This window comes from Alternaria burnsii, assembly GCF_013036055.1.
Source record: "Alternaria burnsii strain CBS107.38 chromosome Unknown 732, whole genome shotgun sequence".
Classification (NCBI taxonomy): Eukaryota; Fungi; Ascomycota; class Dothideomycetes; order Pleosporales; family Pleosporaceae; genus Alternaria; species Alternaria burnsii.
Window position 1 is genome coordinate 450,637 of NW_024066113.1, and position 27,089 is coordinate 477,725.

Sequence of the window (27,089 nt, forward strand, 5' to 3'; positions counted from 1 at the left end):
TTTCTTGTCCGCTTACGTCTATTCGCAGCCTGTTTGGTTGAACTTCGAGATTGACGTCGCGTCGGACCCAAAGGCCACAGCGCGATCAATCCAGGCATCAATGCTGGCAGGTGCTGGTTGTCGCTCCCTGCTCAGGATGTAAAGCGTGCTCCAATTCTGCGTCTGCACAATCGCCCAGTCGACAGCGTAATCTGGACATCGACGTTAACATTGATGGAGTCAATATACGGCTCTGATAATTAACTTACCCTGTACAATGTAGTTCGGTCCGGGGCATTCTGGTGCCGAAGATGCGCCAGGGAAGCTGACGACGAAAGCTCCGCCAGCGCCATAAGCAGAGTCTACAGGCGTAGCGGTGCCGATAATATCGACAGTTTGTGGTCCAACAGTTGCGGTGTTCACAACACGCACTGTGCCATTGTCCTAGGTTCGCTGTCAGAAATGCTGGCTAAAGGTCAACATATCTCAAGAACGTACGTTGAGTGAGTAGTTTGCGGTTACGCAGCGTGCGCCTGCTGTGGGACCGAATGGTGTTCCCGCAACTTGGTACCAGGTTCCGAGATACGCTTCTAGATTGAACTTGGAGTCTGGGACGGGGTAGAAGCACGATCCATCATATTGTGCCGCCGCGACATTTGGCGTAGGGGACGTCTCGTTGTGAGAGGCTTGACGAGGGTGTATGAAGCCTGAGGCGGCTGAGGATAGTGCGAGGACGGTACTGGCGACGCGCATCTTGAGTTAATCTTGTGTAGTGTTGAGATTAGAGATTAGGGTATAGGTAGGATGGAGATGTTAATGTTCTCTGTGATGAGGACGTCCCTATGCTTTACTTGAACTGAAAATCCTGTGGCTGGTGTGGAAAACGTTGTTTGGTAAACGTCACCCCCAAGCCACTATACATTACTACGCACTTATCCACAGGCTAGACTTGTATACATGCGTGCAATCGCCGGTAGCTTTCCCGGGCCGACAGGAAAAGTCTTGTACACTCATCGGTAAACATGTGCTGCCAAGCATGCGGACTCTGTCCCTCGGTCAAATTGTGGTTGCGGAGGAGCCCGGCTCTATTTCTCATTACGAGATCTTGCGGATGTCTGCAACCGCAGCGACTGTTGGACATTGAGGTTGGTGATGTGGGTATGCGGACTGGGGTAAGCGATGGAATGGCTGGTGATGACGTATGTGTCGACCTAGGGACTTGGCGATAGAGCCGCATCTGTCGCATATACTTTGCACCATCACATGTCGTTACCGCGTATGGTCGTATCGGAGCCGTGGAGAGTTTCGGCTGGTACCGTCAATCGAGTGACTTGTTGATGTCGAAAGAGTGTCATTCTGGGCAAAACAGGCACAATCGGAACTTATACAACTACCTCATGGAACGCTCCTACTACGGCCTGAATTTTTGCACTTCACATAATGGGGTGTCTCGAAAATGTCGAATTCTCCCTAGCGGCAATATTCACCTGGCCAGATCACTGTCCTTGGCTTGCAATGCCCGAATTATCGTTCGCACTGGCATGAATCTCAAACTCATCACAGATCACAGACACGCGCTGTGGCATCAATTCACCACACTTATCTACCTGTCACACAGGTTTTCCCCGGTATCTGTAAAGCAAGAGAGAATTCTCAGATACCTATAGCGGGCTGCGGCCTGGCTCGCCTATTACCGCATGGCATGCTTCAAGTAGGAAGCCCAAAAACGCCAGACGCATCGAATCCCTTGGAACAGCCGTAACACGGAGCATATGAGGCTCGGAAAATGACCCGAAGTCTAAGAGCACGAGATGTTCGTAGTCGCAAAGAGCAATATACCGGGAGTCCAGCACCTCCGCCTCTTCAACGTAGCGTCGATCAATCACATTGCCTTGGACGATACTGGCCAGTTTGTGCGGACTCAACCATTTGATCATCATGACCGTTTTCGGCGCGTGCGTCCTTGTGAAACTCTCGTAGTATAGCGTTACCAACCCGTCACCTAGGTAGCCGTTGCGTTGCGCTAGTTCGGTAGGGTATCTTATCACGATAGCATGGTCTAGGGAACACTTGAGCCATATCCGAGCGGCGTTGAAGACATCGTCGGCTGTTTTGAGAGGTTTGGAAGGGGCTTCATCAGACTTCGGCGGGGTTGGCAATTTAGGATCTTGGTGGATGGGCGAATTGGGGTCTGCGTATTCGGCTTCGAGAAAGCCAGTGGCGGTATTGACGTAGTCTACAGGCGCACCGGTCGGTAGAATATGGAATATACTACGAGCTCTCCTGGGATCACGGCGCGGGTTGTCGAACCTTATCAGCTCTTTGTTCTCATGGTCAAGTGGGGACCGGTAGTCATGCGCCATGGGATTCGAGGGAGTGATTTGTCAATGAGATGTCGTACTCTGATATTGGAATAGCTTTTAGTTGATATGGAGTAATGTACTTCTTAATCAAGTCGAGTTGCAGTGGAATGTCGATCAATAGCGCAAGTGAATGTACATGCAACCACTAGCAGTGTGGGTGAGAGTGTAACGGGTACCACGCGCTAGCTACTATATCAACGAGAAGCACTTGACAGAGAACCCTCAAACGTTCTGATATGCTCGAATCAGTAAAACTTGATCAGACCGATAGTCGTTGCGCGCTGCGAGAACTTGAGATAAGTGGAGAAAGACACGGCACATCATCTATACGGCTCGATGGCTTGCGAGGTCAAGCGTAATGATCATGTTGTAAGAAGTGATGGAACTGCTACAAATAACGCCTACGCGCACAGCGCTTGACCCATAGCGCCTGTCGTGACCATGAAGCCCACGAATACCCTAAAAATAAAACAAGAAGACAAGAAAACAGGATGGAGTAGCAGACTTAAGCTTCCCTGGTCACGATGGTGACCTTGAACTCCGTGTCAGCCAACGAGCTGTCACCGCCGACCTTGGCACTTCCGATACCAGAACCCACGCCGTTATGACAGCCTTCTGATCCCGACTTCTCGAGCATGCGGGCGAAGTAGCCGTAGCAGTCTTCGACCTTCCAGAAAACACCAGCAGAGTTGTCAGGCTGGGTAGCTGGGGTGACATCGACTAAAGACTCAGTTAGTACTGTAAATACATGACTTGAGGGGTAGAGCCTTACACTTGATGTCCCAACCGCTAATGCTGTTTCCATCTTTGTCAACTACGTTGGCGTGCTGTGTGTTGCTCTTGGGGCCGTCAAGCGGGTAATCGACAGTTGCGGTGCAGACTGTACCCTTAGCGACGCGGTCTTGATAAGCGCAAGGAGGCATCATAGCAGCGCAGGCGTTATCGAGCACGGTATCGAGCTGAGGCCCACGCACGAAGCTGATCGACTTGTCGGATGTGGCGCATGTTGTGGTTGTGTCTGACGCGGGTTGCCAGCTATCATTCCCGCCAGTCTGAGGAGACTGTCGTTGGACAAGCGGTGCCGCAAATGCCGTGGCTAGGAATGTGCTGAAGAGGATGCTGGTGTACATCTTGATTGTTATTCCGGAGTTCAAGGCAAGGTGTTGTAGGAAACTGCCACAGTTTGATATACACCAGTAATCGTATGGTTTGCAAGTCGAGTGACGGGTGGAGCTGGAGCAGGACTTGGGTATATAAGTGAAGGCGTATCCAAATAGTAGGTCTTCACGAATCAATGCGCCAAGCCAATGATGTGTTGGAATTTGTGAATAGTAGCTCGTTCAACTACATCCATGAGGGCGATCGATGTTCTATATTACCTTGTGCTATGTTTTGCGCTAAGAGATAGAGTTGTTAGTGGTTACCGTGGGGTCGGGAGCATGACGGTGCAAAGTGTGGAGATACGAAATGAGGCATCCCCTGGTGGATGACGGATTGTTACAGATATCTCTTTGTTTCTGGTCGGACTTTACTTTGTGCCTTTCTTTTGTGGGCTTGACAGGGGAATGGCCTTGAACCATGTCTGCCTCGGGAACAAGAAACAAGGACGTATAAACAGACCTTGAATCTGTTGAAACAACAGTAGAGTTGTGTGCATAGCTGCGGTCCCTTCCAATCAGTTGTGGGGACGTTTGTGAGTTGAAATGGCCGGAGCGTGGGGTAATCTCTCTTCATCAAACGATCGGCAGATCTACCGTCCGTGCCAAAAAGCATACGCATCTTGCTAAGGATATATCATTCTCAATAGTTCTCAACTGGACCCCTAGTTGAGACGCGACGGTCCTTGCGCTCACCACGAACAGCGTTTGACTCCCAAAGGCGGCTGCGGATATGGCGCGCTCGGAAAGACATCACTGTCACCAACGTCATAGTGTACGGATATCGGCAGAAAGTCGGGGAGATGCTTGTTCGGTGGTATTGATGAAACAATGAGGTGCTAGGCTCTCACGAAGTTCCTCGAGAGTTCCGACCGAGGAAGCGATGTCATGTGTCAAGGCTTTAGTCCGCCCTTCATTTCCCTTGTCATGGGAATCGTCCAGACTCCCAAACACCATGACACTCAGCGCAAACAATGCTACTTGCCCTCACTTCATTTCAGATGCTGCAGGTTCTGATCAGTGGTTGTAAGTCACAGCTTCTGCCCGTGGTGCAAGCTCGAAAGGATACCACAGAGAGAGAGATCTGCACTTGATATCCGGCGAATGAGAAGGCCTATGCAACAGCTTAACAACAGCTCGCGAAGCCACTAGGATGCACAGAACTCTGGTGCCTAGGACACGGTTTATCTACAGAGCTCGTTCCATCTACAGTGTTACAAACAAAATGAATAGGCATTGAACGTTGGATAATCACAACATCCACTTCGACCCACAAATACATCAGCATCGCTATCTCTTCTTTCCGCGCGCAAATAGCTCACGCTCTTGCTGACATACAGAACCTGTAGAATCAAAGATTGAAGCTGTGATGTTATGATTCGTTGGCGTACTCTAGCCGTAAGCAGGATACTGCTTACAACAGCCGGCAGGAGGATTGCCAGCTGATTGGAGCGACATACGTTTAGGCGTACCCCGTTCAGCTTCGTTCGCTCATGAGGAGACGCCATAAGCAACGCCTATCATACATCTGCCTGAAAGGCTTCACTATACCCAGACTTCAATAAGTGCGGGCTATTACTCTGCATCTCTCCTCGATATTCCTTAAACTTATCATTTGTCACAAATTTTCAAAATGGATAACAGGGCTGATTCCAGCCTTTGGGCCGACACGCCCTTCGCCCTTCTCAAGATTCCTGGTCAGCCGGGTGGTCCAGTATGCGTAAATCCTAGTGTTCTCAACGTCGCTATAGAGATGGCAAACGTCCACAACGTCCTACTTCGCCCGCTGAATGCCATTTATCATCAAGCGCCCTTCATTAGCCTCCCTGTAGATGTTGCCGATTTCATGCTGTACGTTACAGCATGGGCAGATACGCTACACCACCATCATTCCCTTGAAGAAAGTTTGTTTTTTCCAATGGTGGAGAAGATAGCAAAAGAAGCGGGGATTGATGATTGTGAAGGTATCATGGGAGGGAACGTGGATCAACATCATGAGTTCGAGCCCAAGATAGCAGAGCTGGTCAAGTGGGCTGAAGAGGTTGTGGCTGGGAAGAAGACATATGACGCTGTGGAACTGAAAAGGCAGATCGATGACTTCGCCCCTATCCTGACACAGCATTTACATGACGAGATCGGTACCTTGGTCAGATTGGAAAACTGCGATGGAGAGAAGATTAAGCAGGCGATGAAAGAAACGGCTGATGAGGGAGCAAAGACAGCCGATCCGGTACGTACTCTAGACTTCTTAGTGATTTCGCTGTTGTAAAGTAGCGCTGACACTCTGTGAATCCAGAACCTTGTCATTCCCTTGGTGCTCGGAAGTATCGATAGAAGCTATCCAGGCAGCGAGAACTTCCCGCCCCTACCATTCTTCGTTCCATATCTCAACGCGTATTGGTTCACGCGAAAGCACAAAGGCTCTTGGCGATTCAACCCAAGTGACCACTGGGGTAATCCGAGGCCGCTGCACTTTCTCCAGTAGGTTGGAGTATTCGAACATATTCTCGCCTAAGCTTGTATGCGGAGTACGTCCTCACAGCTTTACCGCAAGCAAACAAAACTCTGCGTCGTCTTGTCCTATGGAACTCATCTCTTCTCCAGTTCCTTAAAGCGTGGTGGACAGCGACACAGAACATCCGAATGATATCAGGAAGTTGCACAAACATTGTGAAGCTAGAGCGAGGAGGGAGATTGGCTATGTGATTGGACGAAGCGGAGAAGTATTGTGCAAATGCAACGCGAAAGGTACCTAGTGAAATAATCCCGACTTAGACAGATATAAAGCGTTGGATCAGTTCAGCCTGCTAATTTTGTTCACTTCCGCCTCTTTACTTGTTTAGACTCCTTCGAGTTACCTCCTAGTGCTTTTAGATCGCCTGCTCTTTTGCACCCAAATCATTATAATCCAACAATACCTGTCTCAACCACTCAGATCTACAGCAAGTAATCATGCATGACAACTTTGCACCTCCTACCGGCCTCCTCGAGCTTCCTGGAGGTAAGTTCGTCGCAAATTGAGAGCCTAGATCGTTTCTGATACATATCACTAGAGATTCGCAACCGTATCTACGATTTCGCGCAAGAGCCAGATCAAGTCCGTCTTGTATACAAGCCGAGTCGTCACCACGAGCAAGTCAAACAAACTAGTCGACAATTCTTTGGTCTGACCCAAGTCTGTCGCAAGCTCCGACTCGAGCATCTACCTATCTACAATGTGCAAACCATTGTCAGCATTGATTGCTTGCATACAGCCTCCTATGTCGACACATTCATTCTTCCAGCTGGCGTGGAGCCGAAACAAGCACGTGGGAACCTGATCATTCAGGATCGGACCCCAGCGTATCACGTTGAGAGTGTCGAGGAGCAAATCTCTACGCAGGCTATAGCTGACCTCATCGCCCTCAGCAAGAAAAATCCCCAAGTCATGTTCAAATTTGACGACTCCGCTTGGTTCTACCCATTGCTGTGCACACTAATGCTCAGGCTACGGTGAAGGCCTCAAGACTAGTCAAAGGAGATAGGAATATGGGATATAGTCTGGGGACTATGCATAGGCTTTGATTTTGATACTAAGTGGAAAACATATCAGTTGTATCCATGGCTTTATGAAGAAAAAAGAAGACTGCGTGATGCAAGCAGATGCTGCACAATGGTTTCAATAGAAGACTGCTGCTGTTCAAGACGACAGCTTTAACAGAAGTGATGGGTTGTGTTATTACGATTCGAGAAGGTTAATTTTGAGGTCAAGCTTGTCAAGTAACCGCAATAGCGTAGTCGTTAGCTGCAAGGCTGTGGAGTGGAGTGAAGCCGCAAAAGCGTAGCCTGATAACATCTCAACGAATCTCAATACGTATATGGCCGCCTCTCCCATTGCTGCTTTATGACTGCAAGCCTAGATCACTTTGAACGTATGACCAACCTCGTCACTTTATTCGCCTTCGTGTTCTTGTTCCACCAACTGCTCACCTGCAGTGAGAACGAAGTCACACATCACGCCGTAATGATCCGAAACCCAATCCAGCTCTCCAGCCTCCATCATCATTTGTCTATGCTCTTCTGCTGCTTTGACGTCCATGCCGATCCTTCGAAACTTGATTGGATTTAGAGATCCGGTAAAAAAGATCTTATCCATTCTACTGCATCCAAATCTATCTCTCATGGCCTGTGGAACCTGGTAACCCCACGTGTACCCATTGTCACTATCCTCTTCACCAGGGCCGGCTCCTTCGCCGCCAATTAGAAGATAAGCATCGTTGAGATTATTTTCTTCGTGCAGCGTACGATCAAAGGGCTGAATGGCGTTGAGATCACCAGCTAGAATTGCGCTTGAAACACTATCCAGATGAAGGTACTGCTTCGCGGCTTTCATTTGGATGGGGCGGACTGGTGGGTCGGCAACCAGAGATTCCAGATGTGTGTTACATAGCCGCATGGTTTTCTGCGGGCCGTCGGGATGAGCCTGGTTATGGAGGATGATGTCGACGAACAGGCCATCTCGATCGAATTTGCTATACCAGGGAACTCGGAAAACAGAATCTATATACAACCGCCGATCTACAAGGGTTGTAGTCCCGTAATGAGGCCCTAACCAGTTCCGTGAGTCGATATCTGTGAGGTTGAAGCGTTGCTTGACCCAGGCCGAATCTCGTATTTGTTCCATGTCCGACACTCCCATCTCTTGGAAGAATATAATGATTGCGGACTCTGGCTCCGTCAACGATACCACATCATACAGATGATCTAGCGCGGCGCTCATACGCTCTTCTGCGAATGGAACGAGGATGTCAATGTTCCAGGAGATCAGTCGGATCTTTGTGGGGTGTACAGGTGGTTGTGATTCATCTTTCGGAGGAGATTCACCGGATGCCGCTGGTACCCAGTCATCATCTGGCGAGACGCAATAGTAATCCTGTTTTCTCGGCTCGTAGAAGGCGTCTTCACGTTTCTGTATCTTTGCAGAGAAAGCGGCAGCGGCAGCCTGCATGATGGGGTTGGGCTTGATGGAAGACATGTTTCTAGGAACTATGGTAGGTAGTCAGGAAGCAAGAGACGATGATCTGAGGCTGGAGACTGTAGGTCGCAAGCACACGATGCTGACAGAGAGTCGAAGACAGGCACTGCGAGACATGATGCTGATTGTAATCTTGATTAGTGCTGATGCGGGGCGTGAAGCACACGACTGAGGGCGAAGTGAGACTCGAAGATTCGATTACGGGTATGAAGCTGCTTGTAACAAAGCAAGCAGTAGCAGACTGCTGAGCAGAAGCAAAAGCGTGTCGCTGCAGGTTGCAGGTGATGTACAAGCGCCAGCACGTGATGCGGTGAGGGCACCCCTGTCATCAATGCCGAAGCGCGTCGTGAACTTCGCGATTCAGAAGGAGCTCCAAACTGGGGAAGCAGCCACGACCACAGCTCTTCGCCCCGCCAAAACGACCGTCCCTCATCCAACGTCGGCCCAGTCGCCCTTTCCAGTCATCACCCCCCAAGCCCGTCGCTGCCCCAGCCCCCCGCCATGGGCTCCCGATTACACAATGCTCCCATTGTGATAGACAATGGCAGTGGTACGATCAGAGCTGGATTCGCAGGAGAGGATGTGCCAAAATGCTTTTTCCCGTCATACGTAGGACGGCCAAAGCATGTGCGGACAATGGCAGGCGCATTGGAAGGCGATGTATTCATAGGACCACAAGCACAACAATACAGGGGGCTTTTCAAAATCAACTACCCATTGGAGCACGGCATTGTTACAGACTGGGATGACATGGAGCGGATATGGCAGTACGTCTACACCGAAGGCCTCAGGACTGTCAGCGAAGATGTGAGTTGGACCATGGCGGACGGTGCCTTTTGCTGCTGTTGAGGGGCATGGAGCTAACGATTCGTCCTTTCAGCACCCCGTACTCCTTACAGAGCCTCCTCTAAACCCCCGAGAGAACCGCGATACGGCTGCCCAGATCCTGTTCGAGACGTTTAATGTGCCCGCCTTGTATACTTCAGTCCAAGCTGTCCTGTCACTATACGCTTCCGGCAAGACGACTGGTCTTGTTCTAGACTCGGGAGATGGTGTCTCGCACGCAGTACCCGTCTTCCAAGGCTTCGCCATACCCAACAGCATCAGGAGGATAGACGTGGCTGGCAGAGATGTTACAGAACACTTCCAACAACTACTGCGGAAAAGCGGTCGCATCTTCCATACAAGTGCTGAGAAGGAGACAGTCAAGAATATCAAAGAGGCAACAGGATACGTGGCGCTCGACCCGGCCAAGGAAGAAAAGGACTGGTCAGGCTCGTCCAGATCCGAGGGCAAGAGCGTCGACTATACACTACCTGATGGCCAGAAGATAAAGGTAAGGTCAAGCCGATGAAGCATATCGGGTACTAGCTGACAGTGTAGATCGGAGCGGAACGCTTCCGAGCCCCCGAAATACTCTTCAACCCCGAGATCATCGGTCTGGAGTACCCTGGAGTGCACCAGATTGTTGTTGAGGCGATACACAGGACCGACATGGACCTCCGGAAAGCGCTATACGGCAACATTGTACTCTCCGGTGGTTCCACATTGACAAAGGGGTTCGGAAACAGACTGCTCCACGAGGTGCAAAGACTGGCGGTGAAGGACATGAGAATCAAAATCTTAGCACCACCAGAGCGCATCTACACCACGTGGACCGGTGGCAGCATTCTTGCGGGCCTCAGCACTTTCAAGAAGGTGAGTTCCTTATTCCCAGCATGAGGCTTTGGACAGCAGACTGACACGTGCATGCAGATGTGGGTAGAGAAGGACGAATGGCAGGAAAACCCAGACATCATCCACACCAAATTTGCATAAGCACCGACACGTTGCGGTCTGGCAACAGCAATTAGTCCGCACCCGTTTGTTCCGCCTCCGCATCATCTTTCGAGAAGGAGCTACATAGGCGCATCGGTAGCGCTGTTGCAGTTAGTCATGGAAACGAGGTCCCAAGACCTGGGGTCAAGCCAACCATGAGCGAAGAAACCTGGGGGCTGCACGCTTGGTTGGAGGAAAGAAGATCTACGTGTCAGCCGGTAGCCGTAGCTTCTAGACGGGAGAGCTACCGTAGCATGTTCCTTTCCCCGCATTCGAGTGCGTTTCTGTTACTTAAGCGCGAGCATGGTTCGAGAGTGTCGGTTAGGTAAGGGGTACGAGGGGACGAGAACACGTGCATGACAGGCGTTTGTGAGCGCTTTGGAATACCCCTATGATTATGAAGCGTACAGAATACCACAATTAATCCACTTGCGACTGTGCACACGGAGTGCGAAACTGCCATGTCAGTATCAGAAGGTTTGGGCGAATGAGTGTGCCAAGGATCGTGAGGTCTCGTCCAGTCTTGCCAGCCATGGTGTGACCACGGTCAAATCACCGATGCTTCACTCTGGCGCAATTCCACGCAATGTGCAACACATATTACACACAATGGCGAAATGACATGCACAAATGGCATTACCCCGGCCGCAGTCATCGCGTAAGCGCTGCAGGTACCTGATCACAGGGCCGGCCACGACAAGGGGCCACGTACATTTTCGTCACCGCAAGCACAGAGCCACCGCCGCCTAGACTTCACGATGCTCGACGTCATGCACGACGGGGCGTCCGGAGGCTCGGACAAGTGAGCTGATCGTGCGCGGTCACCAGGCAGAGCAAAACAGGGAGAGAGAGGCGGAAGTGGCTATTGCTTTTTTGGAAGACGCCACCAAACGCTCGAGGTTTGCTGTGCCTTGCAGAAGAGTGAATGTCGGTGCAGGCAGTGAGTTGTCAAAAACAGCAACACCAAGATCAAACAGGCAGTATCAGAATCTGCAACCGCTCCACGTCGGTTCTCCTCTATTCCAGGCACGCCCGATGGCAAGCGCAGAGCGTATGCGGCGTATGGATGACGCGAGCCAAACTTGAGACGCGTGAAAACAGCGAAAAAATCTCTTCCCGCCTCCACATTCTCCGCCGGGAAGCGTGTGCTGGCCATCGCGGAAGCTGGCACATGGGGCCCAGTTTGCGATGGCGTCTTTGCGTCAAATTTTCAGCCCATCACCTCAGCATGCTCAGTCACGCTTCGGCAAGCTGCGATGCGCTGCTGCGGTTGCTGCGGAGCCAAGGTCCGGCCTTTCGATAGCGTCATGGGCTCGATCGCTTCGCTCCTTGTCCTCCGCTGCACCTGACCATTTCCCCTGGCAATCTCTTACCCCCGAGAAACTAGATCCACCCAATCAGCGCATTTTGAGGGGGTAATGGTAAACTATTCATGGCGCTGAGAAATTTCCTACACTTGCGTTGTTAGGGGACGCATGATCCATTGACTGCCGTTAACTGCAAAGTGTCGCTCAGACTTCCAAGGCTTCTGAGCTGGCCTCGTGCGCGTTTGGTTCGTTTCGTGGCGCCGAAAAAAAGCTTGCGCGTGAGAGATTTTACCTGCCTTGCATTTGAGTAGTAAGAGGGGATCGTGATCAGTGCGAGGCTGCATGTTATATAAACCCTCTACCCCAGTATGTCTTGTTGTTGAGTACCATCGATCAGCAACCACTACAGATCTTCCCGGAGCCACTTAACATCAACGCTACCCCAGACTTTACCATCGATAGTCGCCACTTGACTTTGCTCCCATTCCATAACACTACAAACAACCTCATACAAGCAACCGCATACCAAACAATCAAAATGGTCAACTTCCACATCAACGAGCCTCACCCATCCGCCGGTGCTTACATGTACTCCGGCCGCGGCGGCGCTGGCAATGCTATGCGCATCAAGGCCACCGAGATCACTCCTGGTCCCACTGCTTCTGGCCCTGCTTCCCGCACCAAGTTGCCTCCCCCACCCAGCAACGCCTTCTACGCTACCGGTCGTGGCGGTGCTGGCAACATGAAGAAGTCTGAACGCGCCATCTTTAGCTTCGACGAGGAACTCCAACAGCAAGAACGCCTGCGCACCCAACAAGCACCCGTCTACCACATCGGTCGCGGCGGTGCTGGAAACCTTGTTGATGAGATGAAGCCCCGATCCCACCGCCAGAACTCCGCCTCTTCAACCACCAGCTCATCGAGCGTAGAGAGCGAGAAGGACGGCGTACGAAGGAGCATCGAAAACACCTGGCAGCGTCTGAGCAGGCAATTCTCTCACCAATAGAGAGAGTGCCGTTCAGTTCTTGCTTCCCGTCTTCACTTCTTCAATTCCTATTATCGGCATGAGAGCTGGTTCTGATTCTCTCATCATCATCTCTCATCAAAGCATTTCCATCAGCACGGCGTTCAAGGAGATTCTGCATCTCCAATTGTATCATACCACCAAAAAGTTCCTTTTACGACATCTTCTCTTTTCTTCCTTTTATAACGACATACCACACAACCATCGAGGAGCCAGGCGCCAACCTCCGGTCATCAACAAAAAGTTTATACCCGGAAATGATCGTCCTGCTCTTGCGAGAGAGGGCTTACTTAGGAGATTTTATACCCCCAAGCCAGTGAGAGGCTGGTGAGGAACAGGACAGTTGTCCAGCCTCAGTCTATAGTTTAATTGACATTTCAAATGTTCATACTTGTGTGCTACTTTGCAAATTGTGACTATTCAATGTAGACGCTGTGTTGTACAATCTTGATGCTACGTAATGCTGTGAAGTGTATATGAACAACAACAATCATCTTACAGCAGCAGCTCTCTTTCTTCAGTCACCTCTCTCACAGATCTTCTTCTTCGACAAGCACACCCTCTCCCCCTAGTTCTCATAACTCCCCACCGTTATGTTCATTAAAAGAAAGCCAACGCTCACCACAACCACGCGTCTCCAGCTAGTCTTCCCCTAGCGACCCAGAAACGCAGACTAACCATCATCCAGATGCCAAGCAGCGGCGGTGCCCCCCGCTCGCGGAATAGTCGCCGTATGGCATATAGCCTATTCCAGCATCTACTTTTGTGGCGTGCAGATCTAGATCGTCCGCCCCGCGACCAGGCCTGCATGCGGGAGCGAAGATCAAAGTCTGCATGCAAGTAGGGCAAGCCCAAGAGGATCCTGTTCACCGGAAACTGGAAAAAAGACCATGTGGAGAATTATGCAGGCGGGATCTGTGGAATGTGTAAACACTCACCGGAGGTATTTAGCGATCTAGCTCGTTCGCAAAACAGAGTGTACAGCAGGACGGTAACAAACATGTCTGTGAAGATAGCGACGATTTGTGATTATGCAATATGGGTACACGTAGCCAATTTCTGATGTCCGTGGAAAACGGGACTCCAAACCCAAGCGCCCTAGTATGAGTAATCTTTTGGTTGGCCCTCAATACAGGCTATGATGCATCCCAGGATGACTTTGCAAAGATGAGAAGGAAAAAAAAGTGACGAAAAGAGTCTACCAATACATGACTTTGAAGCCTTCCAGAACCAAGAGTCAACTCTGACTAGACCATGCAATTATTCTACGTTTGTTCAACGCCTAGGAGGCTGATTCTTGCCAGCCGCAGTGGTGATCAACATCTTGAAACCGTTCTTGAGTGCTACCATGTCAGGATAGACGTTCTTGTGTAGCTCAAACGCGTTCGGTACGACCTTGATAGGCCATGCACCCCTAGGTCCCTTGGCGCTCATCTGGAAGCAGATCCAGAAGTGACCGGGGTACTTGGGCATGCTGCAGAATGCGTACATGGAGCGTGAAGCGTTGGCCTCGCAGTAGACCTCTAGCCATTTTTCTGCATCAATGTTAGCTTTTGTTTGCATGTTCGGTAAGTTGTAAGATGCAATGAACTTACCAGTATCTTCTCGTGTGCCAGGTTGGAACTTCTCGTCTCGTGTAATTTCTGTGACCTTGCGTGCCATTGCCTCGACGTGGTTAACGATTAACTCGTCAAGATCGGAGTATGTGTGCTTCCCAATCTTGAGCTGCTTTCCGAGCGAGAACTGGTTGGGCTTGTTCATTTCAAGAACGTCAAGATGTTGGTACGAATTGTTGGACACTTTCCATGTGACGACGAGATGATCGAAACCCTTGGACGATGGACGGATGACCAGGTCGCCGGTCTCCTTTCCGCCCAGGTACTCCTCGGCTTGCATAGTGTTGAAGGAAAAGAAAAGAGGGTGGTTGACGACACGATTGGGCCGACCAGACGCAACTTCCTTCTCCTTTTCGGCAGCCTTCTTGTCGAGAGCTTCTTGCGCTTCGTCCCACTCGCCAGCTGCGCGATTGTAGGGCTTCTTCTCTGGTTGTCGGATAAGATCGTCCCGAAGCGACAGTTGAGCGGTGAGAGCTTTGCGGTTGAGGTAGACAATTCGTGCGCGTACGATCTGATTGTTTTGGTAGACATGGCGAGGCTCTTGTCCGCCACTGCCAACGCCTTCTGGGAACTCGGACTCGGAGACACCACCTTCGATGCCACATTCGAGCTTGACTTCAATGTGGTCTGGGAATGTGCGCCTGATGGTAACAGGTACAACCATACCCTCATAGAGGGTCTCCTCCGTCTCACCAGTCAACATTGTGAACATCTCGCTGCCAGATAAGAGTGCGAAAATCTGTCGAATTTCCTCGTAAGGGTTGTCGAGCTCAGCACGAATCGTCTCAAGCGTCGCGCGCTTACGCTGACCGAAATTCTTCTCAATTTCATTCGCGTAGTCTTCGAGCGCCAGGTCGTTGACTAGATCGGTAGTCTCTTCCCGCACCATCTTTCTGACGACAGCACTGGGGCCACCCTCGTCGGTCTCAGCCTTGACATCTTCCTCATCCATGTTAAGAGCATCGGCAACCATTTTCCTGGCAAGATCGTAATCTTCTGGATGTACACGGGTGTAGTCCAGGTAATCCGACGACTCCTCTGTTGAATCATAGGGAATATACAGGAAACTGGCGCAGTTCTGGAAGACCTTGGGGCCCATAGCCGCCTTAAGGTCGCGGGACTCAGATACACCAAGTAGATCGAATCGCGACAAGATCTCGTCGCTGTTCGCCTGGATGGCTTTGATCAAACGGTCGGCTTTACGAGGTCCTAGACCGCACACGTAAGGTATCAACTTAGATAGGTACTTGTCGTCGTAGGTCTCCGGTAAGTCGATACCCACAAGATTGACCATGTCTACCATGGCGGTTTCAAGTCGGTCGAGAAGTTTCTCTTGAGGAATCAAGGTTTGGTTCGGAATGAAGGGAATCGAAACGATGTCTTTGCCAAGCGATGCGTATTCTGCCAATGGGTTTTGCAGATATCGGCCAAGAGCAACGCAATACCTCGTTAGTGCGGGATACTTGGGGAACTCAGCGACAGCCCGAGCACTTGTGTGGTAAAGACGAGCGACCTCATCGTTGACCATAATAACTTCCAACGACTCGTACTTCTCTTCACCGGTGTCTTCGTCCTCGTAGGCCGGACCTGTTAGACCTCGCTGACCGATGATCTCTTGTATGTCCTTGTACAGCTTGCGTGTCTCCACCGCGAAGCCACTGACACCAATGACGTCTGGGCGGCGACGCTGTATTACGTCTACCAGCTTCTCGATGTCTTGGCCTTCAGGAATACCACGCTCTGCGTTCCCAAGTCGCATCTCGACTAAGCGGCCGTGCTCAAGAACCCGTCCGTCGTTCTCGACGTAAGCCCACATGATTGCGTCTCCACGTTGACCCTTGCCGTTGGTCAGGCAGAGGACGTTGGGTACTGATCCGAGAGGTGCGCTCTTCAGCTTGTAAGGTGCCTGATCAAGCTTGTTGTAATAGTTTTCTCTGGCTGATGCGGCAAGCTCGTCTTCGCATCGAGCGCGCAGAGTTTCCTTAACACCGTTCGCAATGAGATCCTGTAGCTTGCCTAGAGCAGCACCGAGCAGTTCCTTCCGAAGGTTGTTCCAAGTGTCGGAGATGTCGCTGACACCATCGGAGATGATCTTCTCTTCAAGTCGCGTCTTGAACGTGTTGTAGTTGCCCATGGAAATCTTGACCCGAACGAGACCTTCCGCCTCAGCTTTCAGCATCTTCAAGAAAAGATCTGGTCGACCCTGGAGATCCGAAAATGTCACGCCGCGGAGGTATTTGAACTCATAGTAAGGGTGGTCTTCTGTAATCTTACGCATGCCCTTGTCGGTGCGAATGCAGTCGATCTGAGCATTCTGGTAGAAGCTACCGCGCAAGTATCGGCGCAGACGCGAGCACATCTTCAAATCTTCAACAAACAGAAGCTTGGTGGACCTGAGAAGGGTAGCGCCAGTCTCTGGAGCTTCGGCCATTTGGTCGGCGAGCTCCTCAACCTTGTACGGCGGATCCTCGATAGTATACGCGCCTCGACTGGACCCGTCAACCCTCTTTGCGAAGTCCTCTGGTGTGATGCCGATAGCCTTGACAAATTGATTTGCCTTACCGCCCCGCAGCTTGTCGAAAAAGCTCCGGGCGTTATTGGCACGCTTCTGTGTTCCATTCAATTCTTGTCGTACTTCGTTAATCTCTTGCGAATACTTGTAGTGTAGATAATCCTGAAGTTCCTGGATCTCTTCGATAGTGATGGCTCTGGACGTCAACTCCTCGATCTCGGTATCAGTAATGTCAGAGTATACGCTCTTGAGGTTCTCGTAGTTCTGCCTGAGGGCGTCACGCTTCTCTGCGAAGGCCCTGAACTTGAGATCGAACTCGAAGACTTCCCACAAATCGGCTTGGTTGAGCAGGCGCTCTGGTCGTGCATCCATGGGGGGCGGGTTATCAATATCGTCGTAGTCATCGTTGTCGCTCGGTGCATGGATGAGGTAGTCTTTTCGATGGTTGAAGATAAAGGGAACCTCATAGTCCTCAAGATTGATGAACTCGAGAACCTTACGCACAGCCTTCTCGAAAGGTTGCAAAAAGTAGCGCGGAAGACCCTTCTTTGGCCACAGCATGTTGCTGATCCAGGTAGCTTCCTCAGTCAGGCGTGCTTGCATGTCCTCTGGTGTGAGCTCGATCTCCTTGAAGGATCTCCGGGCCAATTGCAGTCGCTCGGGAATGTCGGTCTCGCGGATAACGTTGTCTTCATCCGTAAGCATGCGCTCCTGCAATTGCGATGGCTCGAAAACATCTTTGAGTTGGAGCTCACGGCCTTCGCCAGCTTGCTCATCCTCTTCAGCCTCTTGCATCTCCAACGCCCAGTCGTAATCTGTGCCATCACCAAAGGCAGCCCTGTAGTCTTCCTCGGCGCCTTCGTCCAGACCAGCAGCTTGCAATCCTTTCGTGATCAAGTTTATGCCTGGTTGCGTGACGTCGCGGTCGTCTTCGATCTCGTCTTCGAACTTGTCGTCCTCAATGAAGTCATCAAATTCGTCGCCTAGGCGCGCGCGGGGCTCGTCGTAGTCTTCGTTTACTTCGTCATCGGAGAAGATGTCATCAACACCTCGAGACTTTACGCGCTCTTTGTGGCCACGCTTGAGACGCTTGAATCTCGACTTTCTCAATGTTAGCGATGTCGACAATTTAACACGGCATGTCTTACCTGTTCTTCCGCCGGGCGTTCAACCTCGACACCGATCAGGTCCAGATCCTCGTCGTCGAGGGCTTCCTCCTCTTCACGGTTCTTCTTCCTCTTTCTGCGCTTGCGCTTGCGCTCCGCGATCTCATCTTCTTCGTCGTCCTCGTCTGCGATGAAGCCTTCGCCTTCCTGGAAACTGGTTAGCACTTCCCGAGAGCCAAGTCAGTACGGGCAAGCTTGCCTGTCGCAGTCGGTCTTCATCGTCGTCGTCTTCCTCCTCGCTGGAGTCGTCGATGCCGTTTGTGCCATTTGTCTTCTTCGGCCTGGATTCACCGGCCTCGCCATCGAAGTCCTCATCCTCCTCTTCGTCGCTGCCTACATCGGCGATTGTGTCGAAGAAGTCCGCCATGGTGTCTTAGAACAAGGAGAACGCGTGAGTTGATGGTACTTTCTCGAAAGTGCGATGGACGATTTCGGCGAGCTCTTGGCTGTAGAGTGGGTATCGTGCTGCGGCGATTCAGCGAGAGGCAGATTCGGGCGCAATGGAGGTAAAGGAGAGAAGAAAGGCAGATGTCGACTCTCAAAGGTTCGCGCAGCCATCGGCCGCGTTAACTTTCGGCCGCACTGACGCTGGTCACGTGACACTGCGATTCGCGCTAGGGGGTAATACCAGCAGCAAAGCTGACCATGCCCAACTTGGCACAGCATGCTACAGCTACGGGCATCAAACACGTGGACTTGGCTAGTCCCGTCCCTTACGTGCATCTAGTCATGTTCTCAGGTAGGGTTTGAGAAGGATGCGAGCTCCAATGTACCAGGCGCTTCAGCAACGACTCAGACGCTGACTACAACACATCAACTGCTATCGCTCTTATGCTTCCGAGTAGTACTGGCAAGCGAACGAATGCGCGTTGCATGTCTTGAAAGCAAACGTAGTGGATAGATTCGCACCTTGTATATGCGATTCGTCTGCTGCGTCAGGCACATGCTCGTATTCAAGATACGCGCCTTGAAGTTCTGCGCTAGAAGCAGGTGAAGCATGGCGATGATGAACCATGCGAGTCTGAAACCTCCTGAACAAGGCATCGTGTAATGTGTATGTACTTATCAAAGGCTCGTTCCTTGTAGGACCCATAGGTTCGACAGCCTTCTTTTTCTCGAAAGCGAAGTTGCATCTTCCATCGCTTGCACTACCCGCAGCCCTGCAGAGTGAGTTGATAGACGTTAGACGCTGCGTGCTTGGAACCCCACCAGCGCGCCCCACTACCTAGCCCTCGAGACTGACACGACGACGACCTCTCCTGACTTGGTTTGCTGCCAACGACGCCTGAGACATTCTCCTTTATACCTGACCTCCGACTTTCCAATCGGTCCCCGCACCCTCTTGCCCGCGCACACTCGCTCGTCAGGCGCCCGAAAAAGGACAAACCAATAGACGCTGTCCTCCTTTGGGCTATTTCTGTGATTGGCGTACCATCGTCGACACAGCGTCGGGCGGCAAACTCGAAACCAGAGCCAGCATACACCCTCTTCTGCACCTGGGCTCCTTGCCTCTGACGACATAGTCCTCACCTTGCAGTCGCTGCACTCCCTCACCTGCACCTGCACCACCACAGCGCCCGGCGCAAACCTTCAAGATGGCTGAGTCGTCCTTCAAGCAGAAGACGATGAAGAGGAAGAACGTCAAGGGCCTAGCACTCAGCGCTCCCCCACCCAAGCCCGCTCCTTCCGCTGGAGATGCCCAAATACCCGGCGCCCGAGCCAACGATGAGAAGCAGGATACCCTTGAGATTGGTGTTGAGTTCCAGCTAGACCTGAAGGCCGAGGATCTGATAGTGCTGCGGGAACTGGGTCACGGAAACGGAGGAACGGTCAGCAAAGTGCAGCACGCTGCTACCAAGGTTATAATGGCGAGGAAGGTTAGTAGCAGGCTAGTAGGGCAGATGCGAGAGAGAAGACTGACAGGGGCAGGTCATACATGTCGAGGCGAAGAACGAAGTGCGGAAACGAATCGTGCGAGAACTCCGAATCATGCACGACTGCAACTCGGATTACATTGTCGACTTTTATGGTGCCTTCCAAAATTCTTCCGGGGACGTGATAATGTGCATGGAGTACATGGACGTGGGGTAGGTTCAGGGCGGTGCAATACGATAAGCTGGAGTTACTGACCGTTATACCAGGTCGCTCGATTGGGTCTCACGAACATTTGGGCCAGTCCGCGTTGACGTACTCGGAAAGATCTCAGAGGCAGTGCTCGGAGGCCTCGCCTACCTCTACAGCGCCCACCGTATCATGCATCGCGATCTCAAGCCCTCGAACATCCTCGTAAACTCAAAGGGAAACATCAAGCTGTGCGACTTCGGTGTCTCAAGTGAGCTGGAGGGATCTATTGCCGAAACATTCGTAGGAACAGGCACATACATGGCGCCAGAGCGGATACAAGGGTCTCCCTACACCGTCAAGTCCGATGTGTGGAGTGTTGGACTCACACTTATGGAATTGGCCATTGGAAAGTTTCCCTTCGCTGGAAGCGGCGATGACGACGAAGCTGGAGGCCCACAGGGTATCCTGGATCTTTTGCAGCAAATCGTTTTGGAACCCTCACCAAAGCTGCCAAAGAGTGATGCTTTCCCGTCAATTCTTGAGGACATGATTGCAAAGTGCTTGATGAAGGACCCAGCGGAGCGACCAACTCCCAAGGAACTATACGTAAGTTTTACAGGATTTTTTCTACGACGTATAGATACTGATCATGGCAGGACCATGACGCTTTCCTCCAAGCCGCAAAGCGCACGCCCGTCGACTTAGAAGCATGGGCCATATCCATGATCGAACACAACAAGCGCAAATCCCACCTCGCCCCTGCCGCACCCGCAGCGACCATCAAAGAGAAGCTCCGCGAGCGATCTCCTCCCCACAAGCGAGACTCCAGCGACCCCAGACAAAGAGTGGCCAACGGCGAACAGGAACCTGCACCCCGACGACCTTCATACCCTACACGGACATCGAGCAGCGGCAATGTTATGAACCTGCCCATGCGACCTGCGCCACCTGTAGACAGCCCAGGAAGTAGACCAGGGAGCAGGGGACCGTCGGCGAATGGGTTACCACCTCAGCCCAGGAGGTGGAACAGCGAAGTGCAATAGCTGGGCAAACTACGTTTGGGTACTAGAAGGCGGATCTGAGCGAGTATATAGAAGATTTCACGGGCATTTTGGATGGTCTCTGCTGGATGTTGGGACTATGTTTATCAAGTACAATGGTCAGGAGATTTCGCCTTGATGGCATGTTAGAAAGGAGCAGGCTCGTTGTTATTGCCATTCGACTAGCATCAAATATCAGTTGTCCATATCCCCATCACAGGTGCCATAATGAGATTATGACTAGCAGTTTAGAGCTGGGCAAGTCACCAACATTCACTTTTCAAGACACAAAGCAGTTTGTGTGCTCATAAGAATTGTCGTCGCATAGACTATGCATAGCCAAAGCGCACTTAGAACTTAAGAAATCGAGAGCTAAAATCACGATTTGAATAATTGCAGATGTGGCTCGCTAGCCTTCTTTCCTCATTTTTACGGATGGTCATAACTATCGAGAATGTTCCGCAGTCCTTGTTCTAACATTTTGCTGGTCACAGAGGGCACATACTCTTGCCAGCATTATCTACTGCGATCTGTGCATCTCCTGTTGCCATCGTAATTGCGTTCTCATCCATACCATGACCCTCAATCCCATTCTACAGTAGTATTGTGTCTACTGCAATTCGTTGCCATAGTAGCCGATGGACTCAGTATTTAGCAGAGCTCATCGAACAGCGCATGGTTTCTGCACTTCCTCCTCCCACTGAATCGTAACCTCTGGTACTTGCGAGTCTTTTCAGTAATATTGGCAAGATCTAATGGAAACCCTGCCTTATTGCGTACAGATTGCATACGGCGAAAATAGGCTTCTGTGCAGCGATCATCGTCTTCTTCCTCAAACGTTTCGGACCATTTGCACCAATACTCGAACAAGGATACGGAAGTGGTGTCATCGCCACAATTTGGGGGGTGACGCAAATTGTTTAGGGACTGTTCTGCGCGATCGCGTACGCGGTCTTTGACTTGGTTACGTGTCTCAATATAGGTAGTGATCCGAAAGAAGTCGTTTAGGAACGCTTTCCAATCGAAGGCAAAGGTCTTTCGGACAGTATCAACCATCAGCCCCGGAAGCTCGGCTTCATTGCAGTATGACCCGAGCGTGGCAGTTTGGCTAGCATAGTATCTTTCTCCGGATCTCTCTTCGAAATCTAGATCTCGAAAGGCCATCAGTCCAACCACAATATCCTTGCAGCAATCGCAATGAACCCATTCGTGATCATCTATGGGTATATCGTCATGATGAAAGTCGAATTGGAACTGCGCGCTGAACTGAGCTCGTGCACTGTCCTCGATAAGATTCTGGAACTGTATGCTCAGCACTCTGCAGTAGTAGTAGAGAAGGCGATCTTGATGCTGGGCGCGCCCACGAGCGAGCCAAGATATATCCAGAGTTGAGAGGCGTTTCAATCCAAACTCGTGTTCAGCTTCCGCTCGAAAGGTTTGGGAGACCTGCCGGCAAATGACCCAAAGCGTGTAGTCGTCGTCCACATGATGAAGGACTCTCGACCAGATCTCAACAGGCAGGTAAGGTTGTATTTGCTGCGCGATCACAGCCGGCCATCTGACGTTCATCAGGATTTGAGTTTGTGTTGGTATGCATCTCACTTACGGTGCATTGGCAGAGCCTGTGTTATCCAGAGAGGAGGTCATCGTGGCCCGGAATCGATCCGACTTGATCGCGGAGTAGGGATGTGTCGAAGAGAAGAGGGATAGAGGCGGCGCCTAGTTAGAGCCCTTAAAAGAGGACTTGGGTAGAAGAGCGCCTGCTGACATGGTCAATGCTGACATGCACTTATGAAAGAGCGACGATCCGTGTAATTATGCACGACGGCAGTGAATCCGCTTACGACTGCCCTGCCCATCATGCAGATACCCATGTACCACGAAGGTCTAGCCCGAGTGATGATTATATTAATGGGGATCTGTGGGCGTGGAGGTACGAAGTTAGTGGATGATTCACATAGTTCTCTTGTAGTCACAACTTACCTGTCCGGAAAGTGGAGCTTCTGTGTTTGCGAGATATGATAGCATCACTTTGATATTGCTAGAAAAGACTTATGAACCATATACAGATATAAATTCCATCGCCGAATGAATTCAAGCGCAGCGGAGCAGGTCGAATTGGATACAAAGGATCATCCTCCCCCATCCACACCGTGCACCTTACTCTAAGAGAGCTCACACAGCGGATCGGCCTTCCCTCTCATCGTCATCTCTAGGTGGGACCATACCAATCCTCATACTGTCCTGTCGCATGATCTGTCTTTGCTGGTCTCTCACCAGTCTCATGGGTCCCCGATAGAACGCCGACAACAGATCCGAGATGTTGAAAGCATCAACGACAGCACTGACCGGCCCTGCAGCAGGACTACCCTGTTGCTTGTATGGTAATGGTGAGAAGGCGAAGAGAAGAAGGACTGCGAAAATGGGCATTTCGCAAGCGAGGATGAGCGAGGCGAGGCCGCTGTTGATATCGTGGAATGTCATGTATTTAGTGGGTTTGAGCGCGCCATGGCCCGCGAGTAGGGAGATGATAAACTAGTAGTGTCGTCAGCATACTATACGCATCTTAGACTAAGCAAAGGAGTGTAGAACTTACCGACTGGAGGAAGTTCAGACCAAGAATACCCTTGAATGTCGCCAGCTTGAGTATGATTCGATGCTCCTTCAACAACTTCTGGTTGAACTTATAGAACCTGAGGGAACTGATGATAGCGACTGTGGTGGTATATGCGACCAGAATCGTGAGCCACAGGTGTGCGAAATGTACATTGTTGGACTGTTTGCAGTAGGTGCCGGTAGCAAGGGTAGCTGCGGTGGCAATCCATATGATGATACTGGTGGGTATGAACTGAAGCACGCCGTACCAAATACGCTGAGAAGTGTCAGATGGAATCCAGTTGTCTTGATGATGGGACAAAAACTTACTTTCAGCCAATTTGGACTGTTTTCTTTGAGAGTACCTTTGGCTCTCGCTCCTTCTCCGAATAAAGCGTCAAAGCCCTCACGATGCGAGAGCACAAGATCGCACATGAACAGCAGGAATGCCGATAGCGCGATGGAACAGCCGAAATCAAGTGAATGTACTAGGTATTCTCCTGCGTCTTCTTGCCAGACGACGAGAAAAGAGAACAGCGCCACCCATGGTACCAGTGACATGATCCGGATGATCTGTCGTTGTTGTATAGGATTCGAGTAGTTGAATGCATGAAGGGCGATGAGAATACCGACGATGATTGTGCTGAGGATGGCACAGGCTCCAGAGAGAATTGTTGCGAATTGGTGGAATGTAAGGTTACCGACGAAGGGCACAATCTCAGGGCCACGGGTATCCTCAATTGGACATGTCTTGGAGTTCTTTCGTCGCTCGAGATGGTTTCTTGCTACCAGTATAAAGGTATCCATAACCTGGCGATGGTACCCCGCTTGATAAGATGCGGGAGAATACAGCAGTAATGCAGAAAAATGTATGGCTTTGGTAGCAACACTGTGGAAGATAAAATAGAAGACTGATGAGGAGAAAAGAACACAATTGTTCCTAACGACTTGAGCAATATATACTTACAGTACAATGTTCATCCCAACCCAGCTGGTATATCCGCATAACGTAGTCACGCTTCAGGCCACCCTCGTGCTGGTGGCTGAGCCATACAAACCATGCCATTCACGACCACCGCTCAGAATGCCAGATAAAGGAAGAGCGACCATTGCAGCTCCTGTAAGCACTACTTGAAGCAGTCCTTGGCGAGGCTTGTACCTATCTCTAAGGTGCTTAGCAGACCCTTGACGCAACCCGGGCATAGCGATGAGGCGCAGTATGGCACAATCCGTATGATTCGCGGATAAGACATTTGCTTGCGTGGCAGGGCGCTGAGTTTGGCTAATGCTATAAGCCCGCAGCCGCCGTTCTCCTGCTGCGCGAAGGGCACCTAAATAGGTATAGTGCTGAGGTCTGCTCCAGGGCTGAGGCTTGCTGAGATACGATTGGTTGACGCAGTGAAGAAGGGGATCATGACGAACTGCATAACACAGCTCGCATTTCATGGAGGCCGAGCGCTACAATCATATCCGAGCGACGTCTTGCAGTTCGAAGAGACCTTTGAGATGGTTGGTAGTGTAGATCATGGATGCAACGCGAGAAGGCGCGGCCATCGCTAGCGTGCCAAGATCCCGAAGCGGTGAACATTGGCAGAAATAATTCTAGGATTGGGGCATGCGCGACCAAGAACGTTTTGCGCGAAAGAACCTCAGCGCATACACCCAGAGATCCCTGCCGTCGCAAGATTAATTGATAGGAAGACATATAACCTATCTCCAGAGAAAGCATCGCCGCTCCTTCTGAGCAGAACATGGCTATGGAACGCGGGCCTAAGCCCAGCACTTCGCAACCGCGACGCAAGTCGCAAAACGCAGCGCCCATCGACGACGAAGACATCCGTGCAGTCAAAGAATTCACCGAGGCAGCCACGAAGCAGTATGGACGCGGCGATCGCATACGACCAAAGTCAGTCAAGGACAAGAAGCTGCGATCCAACATCAAGTCGCTCGAGGCGAAGAACAAGCAGGCAGCGATAGAGGCGAAGAACGTCGAAGTTCTGCTGGAGAACAACCCTGGATTGTTGGAACCCGAAAACGAGCTGGAAAGGACATACAAAGTGCGACAAGATGAAATCAAGCGGGAGGTTGGTGTCGAGACGGCAAAGAAGAGCTTCGAGTTGCGGTTAGAAGGTCTTGGGCCATACGACGTATGCGAATACAGTCGCAATGGTAGAGACTTGTTGATTGCGGGCAGAAAAGGCCATGTCGCAACTTTCGACTGGAGAGACGGAAAACTCGGTTGCGAACTACAACTCAACGAGACGGTACGAGACGCGCGATGGCTACACACGAGTAATCAGAAGAACTTTGCGGTAGCGCAGAAGAACTGTGTCTATATCTACTCGGGCGATGGTGTTGAGATGCACAAGCTCAAGAACCATTCCGAAGCCACACACCTCGAATACCTGCCATATCACTTCCTTCTTGCATCGGTGTCGACGGCGGGTATAGTACGGTATACCGATGTTTCTACCGGACAGTCACTACAGCAGCTTTACACAAAGCTCGGCCCCTCAACCGCTCTCGCACAAAACCCACATAACGCAATTCTACACGTCGGCCATCAAAAAGGTCTCGTCACATTGTGGTCGCCCAACAGCGCTACACCCCTCGTCAAGCTCCTCCCACATCGCGGCCCGGTACGAAGCATCGCGGTAGATAGGTCAGGAACCTACATGGTCAGCACATCACAAGACCGACGCATGTCCGTCTGGGACATCCGCATGTTCAAAGAGATGCATCAACAAACGCTCCGTGTCCCCGGTACCACGCTCTCTATTTCCGACCGCAGCCTCACAGCTGTCGGCTTCGGCACGCAAACCGCCATCTACAAAGACGACCTCTTCCGACGAAACGCCGAGGACCAAACACCACCCATAATGCCGTACATGGGCTGGGGCGGTGAAGGACTAAACATTGGTCGCGTACGCTTCTGCCCCTTTGAAGACGTCCTCGGTATATCCCATGACAAGGGCTTCTCCTCCATCATCGTCCCCGGTTCCGGTGAACCCAACCCTGATACCCTCGAACCGGGCACCAACCCTTACGAGACCTCCAAGCAACGTCGCGAAACAGAAGTCCACGCCCTTCTCGAGAAGATCCAACCCGAGATGATTGCGCTCGACCCCAACTTTGTCGGTAACCTCGATTTGGCGACCAACGAGGAGCGGCAGAGGGAGATCAGGGCGGCGAGAGGAGAGAAGGAACCGGATAAGGTGGATATGCTGAAGAAGAGGGGTAAGGGTAGGAATTCGGCGCTCAGGAGATACCTGAGGAAGAGCGGGACGAAGAATGTGGTTGACGAGGAGAAGGAGAGGGCGAGAGAGGCGCTGAAGAATATGCAAAGGAGACAGATTGAGAGGAAGGAGAGATTGAAGAAGGAGTATGGTCCTGCGCTTGAGAGGTTTGCTAGGAAGTGAGCTCTAAAATGTTCG

The 27,089-nt window shown here is 51.3% G+C and overlaps 12 protein-coding genes across 12 annotated transcripts; 5 read left to right on the top strand and 7 right to left on the bottom strand.

The window, feature by feature from the left end:
* Positions 1 to 18: 18 nt before the first annotated feature.
* GT037_005612 (uncharacterized protein) lies at positions 19 to 732 on the bottom strand (the record flags this gene model as incomplete). Its single annotated transcript, XM_038930659.1, has 3 exons — positions 19 to 191; positions 249 to 423; positions 478 to 732. 3 exons carry the CDS (start codon positions 730 to 732, stop codon positions 19 to 21), a joined length of 603 nt encoding a protein of 200 aa, XP_038786348.1.
* Positions 733 to 1,640: 908 nt separating this feature from the next.
* Positions 1,641 to 2,342, bottom strand: GT037_005613 (uncharacterized protein; the record flags this gene model as incomplete). Its single annotated transcript, XM_038930660.1, has 1 exon — positions 1,641 to 2,342. One exon carries the CDS (start codon positions 2,340 to 2,342, stop codon positions 1,641 to 1,643), a length of 702 nt encoding a protein of 233 aa, XP_038786349.1.
* Positions 2,343 to 2,847: 505 nt separating this feature from the next.
* GT037_005614 (uncharacterized protein) lies at positions 2,848 to 3,472 on the bottom strand (the record flags this gene model as incomplete). Its single annotated transcript, XM_038930661.1, has 2 exons — positions 2,848 to 3,062; positions 3,115 to 3,472. The coding sequence occupies 2 exons, from the start codon at positions 3,470 to 3,472 to the stop codon at positions 2,848 to 2,850; spliced, it is 573 nt and encodes a 190-aa protein (XP_038786350.1).
* Positions 3,473 to 5,132: 1,660 nt separating this feature from the next.
* On the top strand, positions 5,133 to 6,995 carry GT037_005615 (uncharacterized protein; the record flags this gene model as incomplete). Its single annotated transcript, XM_038930662.1, has 3 exons — positions 5,133 to 5,729; positions 6,443 to 6,500; positions 6,553 to 6,995. The coding sequence occupies 3 exons, from the start codon at positions 5,133 to 5,135 to the stop codon at positions 6,993 to 6,995; spliced, it is 1,098 nt and encodes a 365-aa protein (XP_038786351.1).
* A 435-nt stretch (positions 6,996 to 7,430) lies between these two features.
* On the bottom strand, positions 7,431 to 8,513 carry GT037_005616 (uncharacterized protein; the record flags this gene model as incomplete). The annotated part of the gene is made up of 1 exon (XM_038930663.1): positions 7,431 to 8,513. The coding sequence occupies one exon, from the start codon at positions 8,511 to 8,513 to the stop codon at positions 7,431 to 7,433; it is 1,083 nt and encodes a 360-aa protein (XP_038786352.1).
* Positions 8,514 to 8,828: 315 nt separating this feature from the next.
* GT037_005617 (actin actin-like protein) lies at positions 8,829 to 10,331 on the top strand (the record flags this gene model as incomplete). The annotated part of the gene is made up of 4 exons (XM_038930664.1): positions 8,829 to 9,320; positions 9,394 to 9,849; positions 9,897 to 10,211; positions 10,269 to 10,331. Coding segments are annotated over 4 exons (1,326 nt in total), but the record flags the coding sequence as incomplete, so codon positions are not given.
* A 1,845-nt stretch (positions 10,332 to 12,176) lies between these two features.
* Positions 12,177 to 12,644, top strand: GT037_005618 (uncharacterized protein; the record flags this gene model as incomplete). Its single annotated transcript, XM_038930665.1, has 1 exon — positions 12,177 to 12,644. The coding sequence occupies one exon, from the start codon at positions 12,177 to 12,179 to the stop codon at positions 12,642 to 12,644; it is 468 nt and encodes a 155-aa protein (XP_038786354.1).
* A 1,293-nt stretch (positions 12,645 to 13,937) lies between these two features.
* Positions 13,938 to 18,323, bottom strand: GT037_005619 (transcription elongation factor spt6; the record flags this gene model as incomplete). The annotated part of the gene is made up of 4 exons (XM_038930666.1): positions 13,938 to 14,197; positions 14,258 to 17,891; positions 17,939 to 18,103; positions 18,144 to 18,323. The coding sequence occupies 4 exons, from the start codon at positions 18,321 to 18,323 to the stop codon at positions 13,938 to 13,940; spliced, it is 4,239 nt and encodes a 1,412-aa protein (XP_038786355.1).
* A 1,228-nt stretch (positions 18,324 to 19,551) lies between these two features.
* GT037_005620 (dual specificity mitogen-activated protein kinase kinase 2) lies at positions 19,552 to 21,063 on the top strand (the record flags this gene model as incomplete). The annotated part of the gene is made up of 4 exons (XM_038930667.1): positions 19,552 to 19,833; positions 19,886 to 20,043; positions 20,098 to 20,626; positions 20,677 to 21,063. The coding sequence occupies 4 exons, from the start codon at positions 19,552 to 19,554 to the stop codon at positions 21,061 to 21,063; spliced, it is 1,356 nt and encodes a 451-aa protein (XP_038786356.1).
* A 648-nt stretch (positions 21,064 to 21,711) lies between these two features.
* On the bottom strand, positions 21,712 to 22,707 carry GT037_005621 (uncharacterized protein; the record flags this gene model as incomplete). The annotated part of the gene is made up of 2 exons (XM_038930668.1): positions 21,712 to 22,618; positions 22,667 to 22,707. 2 exons carry the CDS (start codon positions 22,705 to 22,707, stop codon positions 21,712 to 21,714), a joined length of 948 nt encoding a protein of 315 aa, XP_038786357.1.
* A 528-nt stretch (positions 22,708 to 23,235) lies between these two features.
* Positions 23,236 to 24,462, bottom strand: GT037_005622 (uncharacterized protein; the record flags this gene model as incomplete). The annotated part of the gene is made up of 3 exons (XM_038930669.1): positions 23,236 to 23,595; positions 23,657 to 23,932; positions 23,986 to 24,462. The coding sequence occupies 3 exons, from the start codon at positions 24,460 to 24,462 to the stop codon at positions 23,236 to 23,238; spliced, it is 1,113 nt and encodes a 370-aa protein (XP_038786358.1).
* Positions 24,463 to 25,406: 944 nt separating this feature from the next.
* GT037_005623 (u3 snornp-associated protein utp7) lies at positions 25,407 to 27,074 on the top strand (the record flags this gene model as incomplete). The annotated part of the gene is made up of 1 exon (XM_038930670.1): positions 25,407 to 27,074. One exon carries the CDS (start codon positions 25,407 to 25,409, stop codon positions 27,072 to 27,074), a length of 1,668 nt encoding a protein of 555 aa, XP_038786359.1.
* Between the last annotated feature and the right edge of the window lie 15 nt (positions 27,075 to 27,089).